Raw genomic sequence first — 12917 nt, 5'->3', positions numbered from 1 at the left:
AAAATGTCTCTGAGGAAGCCAATTACAGATTTAACCCCTGATCCTGCAATGAAATGCGTGTAGGGAGACTCCTGCGCTCACACTCAGCTCTAACAACTTCAGTGAGGTTTTACGTGGGGATAAGCATCTGTCTTCATACAACTCATTGCAGGATTGGGACCATGTTGCAGGATTTTCTTTGCATTAACGTCATTCTGCTACATAACAGCCATTGTTAAAAGTTATCTAACTTTAGAACTGCTACAGTCTAGAGAGCAAGTATATATTTAGACAATTTTAGGCAGTGTCATGGTGGTTTTGAATGACATACTGGGGAAGGGAGATATATTTCATTAAAAATATTAATGGAAGCCAAAATTATCCTTTAAAATACAATCAGCACGGGTCTGATTTACTATGACATAAGATCCTGCTTGTCCTCTGAAGACAAAACAATATGTCTGGGACAAGTGCACATGTTACCTATGCTCACTCTCTGCTTTATAGTCATTTGCCGCTCATTTGCCAGGCTCCTGAAAAAAGAAACTATCTGTGTTTTTTCTATACTTTTAATGGTCTATCCGGCATGAGGATGACACCTCTGGAATTGCTACTGTGTGGAGTGAAGGTTCCCAAGCTGTGCTCTATGGACCACTCAAGCTCCACAGTGCACTTGGCTGGTGAGATGTGGAGAACTGGCTGGTCCCATGGTGTCTACTCTCCTCCTTGTTTACAGCGAAGAGAAACAGACCAGATGGAATGAGGAAGTGACATGAAGAGCTAAAGTAGACAGTGTGACTAATTTATTTAAAAAAGAACAAAGTATTTATCACACCAAAACCAGCAAAAGATATATAAATATTTTCCTAATATTGCTTTTCAATGTCACTAATTACCATGGTTGCCATGGGGATGTTATGCAACTCCCAAGAGGAATGAAGGAGGTGGTCTGCAAAGCAATCTCTCTGTTAAGATGCTGTACACACTGGAGTTAAGAGCTGAAGAATCAGCAGCAGAATGCCCCTTGGTTGTAAGATTTCATAAACCCTGGCAAAATTCACCTGGTTTTAAGTTACACTTTGAATTTGAAATACACCAAAGATGCCAATAGGTGTTCTGAGATCTAGCTAAAGTGGGGGAGGTTTCTGGTTACACTTAAAAATCAAAATCAGATTAGTTCTTCCTGGTTTGGTATTTTGCTTTTGCTTGGCCGGGATCCTCCCCTCACCATGCTACTTTCTTCTGGGATGAGGGAGGATGGTACTCTTCTATTCTGCTCATCTCTGTTGTTTTCAGCTCGGGTGGCTGGTTAGATGTCAGAGATGTCTTGATCCTATAGTAGTGCACTCACTAGCATCTGAAATCCAGAGAGCAATCAAGCAGCAGTAACAGAAGGGCAAGGAGGATTCCTTTGCAGGTCCTACTGCTGCCGAGTGGCAGATTAGATAGACGGCCAGTTCCTCAGAAGATACATTTTGAGAAATCAGAGGAAGGGAGACGGTACCTATCAACTGGCCACCCCTAATAAATGGAGCTGAGAAGGAAAGGTCAGCTGGCTTTCCCCATAGAAAGAAAAGGGTTCGGGCTGTAGGGAAAACGATTTTTGCAGTAGCACGTAGGGGCCCCAGTCACCACACAGGGCACTGTACAAATATAGAAAATCCTTTCCCCAAGGAGTTTATAATCTAACTATAAAACAAGACACAACAGATAGGAACATTAAACAGACACAAGGTAACAAAAACTGGTCTCATGAAAAACAGTGGTGCCAGCCCAATAGCACCATTATTTAGGCATCATATCAGAGGAGAGTTTTATAGAGAGACCTGAAAGGAGAACAACGAGGTGTCCTCGAATATGTTTATGGGGAGCTCATCCCATGCTCGAGAGGTAGCAGAGGAAAAAACAGTGAGTTTTGTTGACTATGTAACAAAACTAATTTTGCTAGGTTCACGTGGCTTCATACAACAACTTCAGTTTGATTTTTCTGGGGGGTATGGATGAACCTGAACTGCAAGCAGAATTTTGGAGAGATGAAGGAACTCTTGCAAATTCCAACCAGTAGATTTTCACTCTGCCCCAATAAAGATAATGGGTGCATAAATGACTGGAGACATTGCACAAGTGGATTAATATCCTTAGTGCAAAGTGTTTCCTCCATAATTATTTCCTCTTAGTCCTTTTCCTCTTGAGGCTTGACCGCAACCTCCTATTCTACTGTCATCAGGATTCCAATGACATTAAAACTAAGACGTAGCTGTTATATCCAGGACTTTATATTGACCTGGAATATTAGCAGCAGGTGAGTGGCTAATGTAATTTTTTTGTTTGTGAACTTTTTTCCTTTTTTCAGTTAATTTAAAAGGAAAGAGTTGTGGAGAAAACAACCACAGATAATGAATATTTTCTAGACCAGCAAGTCCAGGTAGTAACAGACTACTCCAGTAGACCAGTCTACTTCTCTTAAAATTAGGAAGCTTTTGCCTAATGTTATTCAAAACCACACACATATTTATTTTAAACAGATAAAATGCCAAACACACACAGTGGTGAATCTACAATGTTTCAAGGTCTCAGACATATATTACAAAATAGAACAGATTGAGATTATTTCTTTAGACCTACCAGTAGCCAAATTATTATAAAGGTATAAGTATATAAATATTTCCATGGCTCTGACAGATTAGATTTCTTTGACATGGTACAGTACATCTTGATTATGCTTTGTAGTTCTCTAATAATAGATTTAAACTGTAAATGGATTTAGGGAATTTTTTTAAAAACATTAACAAAAGGTGGATGAATGTACAATAAATATTAAAGCAGGACAGAAAACAATGCAGGCTTTTTAATTTAAAAAAAGTGACATTCCAATTTAAAAATCTGATAATATACTTTCCACTACACACAAATACTTGTTAATATACAGTTTCATACTATTTATTAAACATATAATAGGTAGGTCATCTGATACAACCCACTTTCCTCCCCCTATCAACTGACCTGCATCCTGGCAATATAGCTATGAGCTGTGAGACTACCAGACTCTCAGACAATATTAGTGTCTCATAAATGTAGATACTGAGCTCCAAAGACTTTAACAGTTGTTTCATAGGAGAGAGAAAGTGTGATGCATGCAGCATCTGTAATGTTTAATTAAGGAGACAGGGATTTTCCAGGATGCCTTTGTAACACAAAGAGCATTTAGAATCAGCATCAGAGTATATATTTTCCAAATCACAACACCCACACGTTTCCTTAGCTGAGTAGAAATTTTCCTTCTATGGCTGCATACCTAAAATTAGCCTGAAGGTCAAATCTGAATAGAAATACCCTTGCTATGGGACGTGCTGGGAATGATTGGTGCAGTGGGCTCAATTTTGCCGTTGAAAACCTTGATTTAATTTTTTTAAAATAACAGTTGCTTTTACAATTACAAGAGCCTGGGGAAAGGAAAAATGAGCCCTGCTGCACAAAATCGTCAGCCCATAATCTACTTTCATTGTGGGGCTATTTTTGTAACCAGCTGTTTTAACTATTACAATCAAGATGGATGTAGAAAAGAAGATATATAGGAGGTTTCGGGGTAGCTGGGCACCAGTAAGTAAGAGGGTAGCTTTTTTTACTACATTAAAAAAAAAAGCTTATATTGAAGCTAGAGTTTATTGAGAAATTCTACATTTTAAGAAACTTATTGTCAAGGAGAAATTAAAAGTTCAGGACTAAACATAATGGCTTAACTTGCAATGGTATTATGCAAGTTTAATTGCATGCAGAGCTATACCATTTACACTCTACAAAAAGCAAAAGCACTGTCTTACAAAAAGTGCATTTATCAGCCACAGTGTTTTATTGAGTGCTTTAATAATACAAGTGTACATCAACTGATCCACAGTCCAAAGTGGCAGGTCCCTAAGAAATTTACAAGCACTTTTTTTTTAAAGTAAATCAAAATACATATTCTTTTGTTCAACCCAATAGCCTTCTGTGCGGGAAACAGAAGGCTAGTGATAAACACAGTCTTAGTAATGCACAGTGATTCTTGATTTTAAGCTTTTATACAAAACTTGTTCCCAGTAGCATGCACCCACCATTAAAGACTTCAGTACAAAAAAATAACCCTAAACACTACATTTAAGTAGAAACGAGATATAATTCTGAATTTGTTTGTTTTCCCAAAGACCACATGAAAGGAAAAAAACCACACATCAATACAAAGCTTTGGGACAAAGCTCTATACTATTACAGATCCAACATTCTTTGCACTGATAACCAAAATTCCCTGTCTACATTTGAGGGAAGCAACTTTCAAGTTAACAGAATGAAAAACCAAAACCAAAACAAACAAACAAAGAACCAAATACAAATAAAAACAGAAAGGAAGGAAGGAAGGAACCTTTTGTCACAAAATTGTTCAAAATGTAATAAAAAATAAGAACAAAGGGGAGGGAAGGGCTATTGATGCACTTAGTGAATGTGCTTGCACAGGTCCAGCATGTTCTATAGTAGATTCCTATGTAGCATATCTCTTGGTCCACTGTCTTGCCATTCTGTCATGCTCTGCTCTGTTAGTCATATACTGAGTGGCAATACTTCCAACCAGGGGGTCAGCTGAAAAGAAAACAAAACCATGAAATACTTGTCAGCCTTTGAAGGACTGTCTGCTACAGCTGGAGTCCAATGTAATGTTGTTAAAACCAGCTCAATTAAGCTCTGATAGGCTTAATCTGAAGAACAAGGTGCATTTATGTACGCTTTTCCATTTTAAGAGCAGATCTGCATATAGGGAGAAATAATCAAGAGGATGTGGGGTGTTTTTTAGCTGTGTGACTATCAATAAATTACCAGGGGATACGTAATTGAAACAGAGCCAATTTTTTAAAATTACACTTCATAACTCTTAAAATAAATGTTTCATTATTATTTCAAGACAACAGTTACATAGAATATTTCACAATTCAGATAATTCACATGACAAGAAGTTTGTTTATGACCTCCAGCTCCTGCACATCTCTCCCCTTCCCCCCATCCATGCCGTAAATACCAAACAATTATGGTGAGCACCAATCCCATTATCATGTGAAAGGGAGTGTATGAAAGTGTATGGATTTTTTATTTTACTTTTAATAGCATAAAAATAAGTTTAAGAATTAGAGCAATACACAGTTTCCATGGGAATTAGATAAACCTAAGAGTCTTGGTATTGTTGGTTTATGTGGGCTTTTTGCACGTCTGGGAACTCGTCATGTGGCCAAAATAATGCATGATCTGGTCTTCCTGTGGTACTTTCACTGTCCCCCAAAAAAGAAATATCAGAGGAGACCAGATCTCACATAATACTGGCTCCATAAATGGCTCTTCGAAGCATTAAACAAACCAACCACCCAACCAATCTCTGGGAGAGCGAAGGGAAATCCCACAACCAAGTTCATACACACCTCTCTAGGAACGGCTGTACTTAACCAACATTTCTCCCTTTCAAGCAATAATATTTTGTCATTTAAAATCAGGTACAAATCTACTGACAGATTTTTTTCTTTTCTGGGCTGGTATGTGTTCTTCCTGTTTCTGGTAGAGCAGTGAGTCTCTTTATTACACCTTACAGGCCCTACAGCATGGATACCATATTTCAGGCCCAGAAACAACACATATGACTCCTATTACAACCAGTTAATACTGCTTTTTAATTGGTTGGAGATGATGCTGTTTGGCAACATGAGTCACATTGCTGGTGATCTGAGTAAAGTGCTTCCATAGAACTTCTAACCTACATCACTCTGAGGACCAAAAGCCAGGTCTTTTGCATGGCAGAAGAATTCTAATTAGAGTTCAAGGTCAGCATAAGTTATTTTGGGTTAGCCAGATATGGTTAGATTGGGTTATTTCCAGTGTTTGTAAATAACCTAATGAAAAATATCTGTGGCGCTGTGGTTAGTATTCTGAGGACTGGAGTCTTTGTTCCTAGATTCAGTCTCTCCAAGCTAACAAAGAGGGACAACACTGTGAACGCTGCATGCTCAGTCGCTTGGGTCCCACTCCTGAAAATACGCACGTGTTTAACTTTAATACCCAGAGTATTTCCAATATGGAACAAATGAGGGTAGAAAAGTTAAACGTGTGTATTCGTGTTTGTGGGATCAGGGGCTTAAACAGAAAACACATGATTTCACATGATAATGTCCTCTCTACTTGATCCAGGAGTGGCACTGGTTGGTACCAACCATTCTTGCCAAAGATGAGTCACCATAACCCAAAGCCTGAAGGAGCCTTTCTCAAGACTCCAGAAGAAAAGAAGAGCATTATGGTAACAAGAAGAAAATTGAAACAACAAAAATAGCAACTGCATTAAAAATGCAACTTTGGAGGCCCATCGACCCTGCTCCCATTGAAGTCTATAGCAACTTGCTATTGATTTCAGTGGTGTGAGATCACACCCTTCATGTACATAATGAAACAACTTTGCAATGCTATGAATTGAATTAACTGTGCTTGGTATATGAAGTGTGTCATCTTCAAATAAGTAAACCTGTATTTTAATCATACCCCAAATCAGTTATGAAATGAATGAATACCAACAAATACAGACATACTGTAAAATGAAATACAAATAACTATGTTAAAATAAATTGAGGAGGCACACATACCAATAGTAGCAAGAAAATATGAGTTGAGTGTCTTAACTCTCACTGTTGTATAACGTATTTATCCTTCACTACTGTGGGAGGGCAGGCTGCCATGGAGGGCAGTAGAGCCTAGTGATTAACTAATCCTGTCACCTGGCCTCAGCTGTTAAGGGTTTGAAAGGGTCCTGATATAGAGACTTAAGGGTCCTGGGAAGAGATGGTGCTTCTTGCAGGGAGGGCCAGGCAACACTCCCCTCTCATCCCATCAAGTGGGAAGGAAGTGTGAGAAGGGGACCAGTATAAATGCTGCCTCCTCCCTCACACCAGAGAGGCACTGACAGGAGAAGGCTAGTCTACTGAACTCCCCAGATTGGAAGACTAATTGGAGAGAGTGTTTGGGTGAAGGGAGCTAGCAAAAAGCTTTGCAGCTGGGAAAGAGGCCAGAGAAACAAATTCCAGCTCCAGAAAGAGGGCTGAGGGGAGTCCCTGCTTGAGGGAGGGGAAGATGACTAACCTAAGGCAAAGAGGCCTGAGACACAACCCCAGCCCCAGAGAGAGAGCTGAGGGAGGAACTGCTGTTCAAAAGAGGGAAATACTGGTTACTCTAAGGCAAGGGGCTTTGGATACAACCTCTGTCCCAGGAAAAGGGCTGAGGGAGAACTCCTGTTTAAAGGAGAGAAATGCTGATTGTTTTAAGGATAGAGGCAGAGAAAGCTTGTAGCAGTACAATCCAGCTGCTGTGGGGAGGAGCTGAGACTGGCTCTTAGGAAATGCCTCTGTAGCTGGTCTCAGGAGAAGCTGTGAGGAACCACAAAATAATGATGGAGGCAACAGAATCTGCAGATCTTGTGAAGATGCTGATGAGTGAGGTAAAGATACGAGCAGCACAGGGAAAATGGTGGTGGGATTGGAGGAATGGCTCTTAGGTGCCTAAACAGGGTCCCTGGGCAAAAAAACAGAGGAGATGGCCTGGGTTTCCCTACTGCTCCCCCAGACTTAGAGGGGAAGCATGGGTGTTGAGAATAAAGGAATCCCAGAGTGGCAAGTGCCAGATGGAGATGGGCTTGAAGGCCTTTAGATTTTGTGTTCCCTTTTTAACCTCAGAAAGGGGACTGCATTGAGCAGTGACCTCACTGGGGGGTTAGGCCACATACACTGACAGTCTGTTGTGGCACCAGAACAAATAAAGAGGTGCTAGACTGACAGAGCCCCTGCAACTCCACTCCTAGACGCTAGAGGAGCCACTCTCTGAGAAGCATGACTACAGCTACACATACAGAGTTGGCCAGATTCTGCCAAGACCTACTCCTAGTGTAAAGGAGGCACTGCTGTGCTGCCTGAATTGAAACCATTGTCGTATGCAGTGTAGTTGTAACTGTGTCAGTCCCAGGATATTAGAGAGACCAGGTGGGTGAGGTGATAAAGGATTAAAATATTTATCCTATGCTCCATAAAGACCATGTACTTTTTCCACATTTTCTTTTCACATCACTGTAAAACTGATTCTTATTTTCCATATGCAAATGTCTGCATTTATTTCAAACAGTAGAAATTTGTTTATATAAGAAACTACTTTTTTTAGTAGTGGCATAATTCAGTAGTTACACCACAGTTCATTTTAGAAATCAAGTGGGAGTGCGTCCAAACAATGAAAAATAGTGGATCAAAATGTAAAAGTAATGCACAGGTTTGGTCTGATCAGGAGAACTTATGAAATACGTTAAAAGGACAAACACAATAAATAATAACAAAATTAAACTACACTTTATGAGAAGCTGAGGAAAAACCAGAACAAAGAATTATTATTTACAAAAAATATCTCATAAAAATCAAGCCAAGCCAAAATACCGGCCTTAAAAATAAACACATACAAATTATGGTGAAGTGCAGCTCTGCTATGGTTAAGGTACCAAGCAGTTTACTGTTTATAAGAAGTTAAGAAGGAGGGGTCTGATCCTGCAAAGACATATACACAGGTGGCCCTATCTCAAGGGACTACCAATGAAAACATGGTGACTCCTGTGCATAGGTATTTGCAGTATTGGGCCCTTACTGTTCGTGAAAGTAAGTGTTGGTTTAAGACAGCATGTACAGCTACCCCAGATAGCACGGCTAATGCAGAGTAATCCTGACCTGTAACATCCCTGCTAGGGCAGTAATGAGACTCTCGAGCAGAGATTACTAACTGTACTAAATTATGCGGTGGGTTTGTGATGGCCATAAATATTGATTGCAGTGAAACCATATTATGCCTAACTCAGGATTTCCCCAGCACAGTAGATGTTGGTGACTAGGACACATATTATCAGTTTATAGAAGAAGTTGGTGCAACTCCAGCAACTTCAGACTTTGGCCCCAGCAACCTGATAATTTACTATTGCATGAAGTCCACAACTCACAGATTTAAAAATCAATTGCCTAGTGTACTGAAGTAAAGCTTATTATACAATATCAGGACTGAAGTGGTTCCAAGTGAAGGCAGAGTAAAGAGGCCAGCAGGTAAAGCATTATGCTTTATGGTATCAGATGGATTCCATGCAATAGCATCATCTTATGGTAAAAATAAACAGACCAATAGATCCTGCTGTTGCAAAATCAGTGGACAACAGCAGTCTTCTGCACCTCAGATAAGGCTGTGGTCATGTAACAGAATTTGCAATACATTGTTTCGGACTGTGGATACACAATATGCAAGATTTTGTAAAGGTTAAAGAGAACAATGTAACTGCAACTGAATTTAGTACAAGAGTGATTCAAAACCAGGACAGCAACAGGGTTGGGGAAGGGCAGCAGGCTCCCCGCTTGGCCATAGACCCTACCTAGTGGGAGAGATATGGACCAGTTCCGGTCTCTCTGGTGGGGGAGGTGGAGTGGGCAGAGAGGTCCTGGCTAGTCTCTATCTTACCTGGCTCCCTGCTTCCCAGAACCTCAGGCTGACATCTCTGAAAGCTGCCTCCTCTACCTCTTTCGCTTCCAGGCCTGTGCTACCTGGCAGTTAATCTGGGCACCTTCCATCCTCCTTAGGAAATTCTGTTTCTGCCCATGCTCGAAACACATGGCAAAGGATAAAATTCCATGATGTAGTTCATGATGGACAGTGGCAACCAATGGAACCAACATTTGAAGGAGTTTCTTGGTTATTAGCAATAGACCTGTGGCTGACAGCTTTCTAAATGTGGGAAGAATTATGTAATTCTCATGTTGCACTGGAATTCATTTCACTGCACTTTAGTTTTAACTGCTGTGCATAGCTTAACATGACTTGATGGGCTGATCTACAATGACTTGCCATGTTCTTTTGCAGCACACTTAACATGATTTCAAAATGTGTTCCTCATGTCTGTAGTGAGGCTAATCAAATTTACAGCCCAATTCTAGTCTGATTCCCCCTTTTCAAGGGAGTTCATGTACTGAGGACTTGGATGAATCCAGGTTTAATCATTACAAAATTTCAGCTTTGTTTAATGCTAGTTATAATGCTTTATCATTCACAAGACAGACTATAATTCTTCCTTAAAACTACATTTCCCCCAAATAAATGAAATTTATTACTATGCTATATTTTAATCTGATTGTATTTTTGCAGCTAATTTCAAGTCAGCAAATAACAATTTCAGAGCAGAACTCATCTCTTGGGCTTTTGAGTGTTGTTTTACGAACACAGCAAACATACTTCAATGAAATAAAAAAATGGAGAGAGTGTGTCTCCTCCATCAGCCACATGATGTGCAATGAAATCCCAATTTCTGGTGTCAGAGTGGTTAAAGGAACACCAATTTAGCCTTAATATGTTTGTTTGTTGTAAATAAAATAGTTTTTACAATACCTAAATATTTCCATTATATTTAAAATTTCAGTGGGGAAAATATCTGATGCAGCGAGTTACTAGAGTACCAGAAAAGGGTTCCAGAACATTTACTGAGGCTAACTAACACAGCCGTGTAAAAAAATCTCAGAATCCAATCAATTGAATAATAAAAATATCTTTTAAAAAAATTATTATTTAGTTTTATTATTTAGGATCTGGAAAAGCCAGTCCCTGCAGCTGAAGAGGCATAACAAAACCGGCAGAATTTTAGGGGCTGGATCACTGCCATTTACTGAAAGGTCTTATTCTGCCTCTTGAGCTACAAACTCTTCTGCTTCTTAAGATACAAGCTGAAATCCCACTGTACAGGATCTATAGATCTTCTAGTGCAGAAGAGTTGCTGGGGGTGGGGTAACACTTGACAAGTCTCCTTTCATTGTTCGGTTTGAGTTAAATGCAAAAAAAGTAAATAGAAGGCATAAATAAAAGTAAATTAGTGTTTTAAATATTTGGACATTATATATATGATTTGTAACTTAACAGTTACCAACCTGTGGCCTATGGACCCAGGGGCGGCTCCAGACCCCAGCACACCAAGCGCGTGCTTGGGGCGGCATGCCGCGGGGGGCGCTCTGCCTGTCGCCAGGAGGGCGGCAAGCGGCTCCGGTGGACCTCCCGCAGGCGTGCCTGCGGAGGGTCCGCTGGTCCCGCGGCTTCGGTGGAGCATCCGCAGGGTCGCCTGCGGGAGGTCCACCGGAGCCGCGGGACCGGCGACTGGCAGAGCGCCCCCCGTGGCGTGCCGCCGTGCTTGGGGCGGTGAAATCGCTAGAGCCGCCCCTGTATGGACCACTAGAGAGCCACAGAATATTTGCTGGTGGCCTGTGGAGAAGTGAAGGGTCACATGGTCCTTACTATTCTTCCAACTATTCCCTGTACTACTTGCTGCATGTCTAAGCAACTGCTGTATTTGCCATAGGGATGTCTTGCAGCTGTGAACAGGAAGGGAGATAGGCTTAATGATCCTGGGTGTGAATGAGCCACAAGACAGTATCTCTTAAGATGTGATCCATACTACGAAATAGTTGGGGATCTTTGTTTTAAACTCCTTTAGGCACAGTCAAGGTCCTAAGTAGGATGGGTACACTGGAATAATTCTTCCTACACAGTGATTAGGCAGTATACAGGTGACTATTGTCAGTGGCTAAAAATAAATGTAACAACAGCTGTATTTTGGTTGGTAATATTAATGCAAATACCTATACAGGATGGTATATATTCCTATATTGATTTGCAGTAATGTCCAATTTTTCAAAGGTGATTAGTGTGTGGTTAGTGCCATGAAACTCCAGCATTTATGCATGTTCATATTTACCTACCTTTGAAAAACTGCCCTCAAAAGTCTTAATAAAACAACGTGCTTTCTTAAGATTCAACATGATTAGAAGGAAACTGAAAATGCAAATCATTCACCGGAACACCAGTTCACTTAAGAGCAAATGAAGTAGATAATGCTGATAGTTTAACACACACCAAAAATATATCTGTGTCCTTAAGCTTATTATTAAAAAATGCACAACGTGGTTCTTTAATTAAACCCTGTGTGTTTCTTAGGGCATCAGGGCTTGTATTATAATAGGAAAAAACTGACCGTAAAAAGGAAACATAAAAGCTATTTGGCCCAGGTCCACAAAGGGACTTAGGCATTGTGAAGCTCAGTGTTACAACGCATAACTTGTAGGTGCCTAAAAAATCACAGGAACAACAAAATGATTCACAAAGCTTGGGTTAGATGCCTACACTCCCTATACAATGAATGGGGAGAGACAGGTGCCTAAAAATGCAATCCACAAAAGACAGCATGCTGGACAGGGAGCCACCTATGCCAGCCAATAGGAGATACCATTGAGAGGGGGTATGTGCTAAGTCCACCCCCCTTACAGAGATAGGTGCCTAAGTCTGACTGCAGGGAGGCACCTCTCTCTGCTAGCAATCCATGAATGGGAGTCAGGCTGCCTCACTCCACACAAAACAGCCTAGAGGGGGAGGAGGTGGAGTCCATCTTAAACTCTTAGCCACATTCCACACAAAAGTGCTGGGGGGGAGGGTGAAGGGAGAGAGTGAGAGAGAGAGACACTGTAGCCTGGTGGTTAGGGCACCCAGGAGGGAGACCCAAGGTCCAGTCCTCCTGCTCCAATGACTCTTTGGCTGCTGAGAAGTGGGAGACCACTGTTCAAATCCTTTATCCCCCTCAGGCAAAGGGGGGAATTGAACCTGCGTTTGCCAGATGAGTGTGCTAACCACTAAAAGTTAAAAGCAAGTACCATCATCTCTTCGTCTAGCTAGATTTTGAATGGGACCCAATCCGGTAGGTAGCCTCCAAGTATGCCTACTGGATCAGGCCTGCATACGAGTGACTTAGAGAAGCACCTATCTTAGGTAGGAGATTGGTATCTGCATGCCTAGACTGAGGCAGTAGTGCACTTGCCCAAAGGCAGAAACTTAGTAAC

The 12917-nt window shown here is 40.9% G+C and overlaps 1 protein-coding gene across 4 annotated transcripts in view; it reads right to left on the bottom strand.

The window, feature by feature from the left end:
* Window positions 1-3481: 3481 nt before the first annotated feature.
* Window positions 3482-12917, bottom strand: part of LOC120396698 (ubiquitin-conjugating enzyme E2 E2) — a 310840-nt gene continuing 301404 nt past the window's right edge. For all 4 annotated transcript variants that reach the window (XM_039521736.1, XM_039521735.1, XM_039521738.1 and 1 more), the window contains one exon: window positions 3482-4590. In XM_039521736.1, the coding sequence (XP_039377670.1) occupies window positions 4493-4590 (98 nt within the window). In that variant the 3' untranslated portion in view covers window positions 3482-4492. The remainder of the gene's footprint in view (window positions 4591-12917) is intronic.

The sequence above is a fragment of the Mauremys reevesii genome, linkage group 2, assembly GCF_016161935.1.
Source record: "Mauremys reevesii isolate NIE-2019 linkage group 2, ASM1616193v1, whole genome shotgun sequence".
Lineage (NCBI taxonomy): Eukaryota > Metazoa > Chordata > Testudines > Geoemydidae > Mauremys > Mauremys reevesii.
Note: the sequence above shows the minus strand (reverse complement) of the source record. Positions and strands in the feature narration are given on the sequence as shown.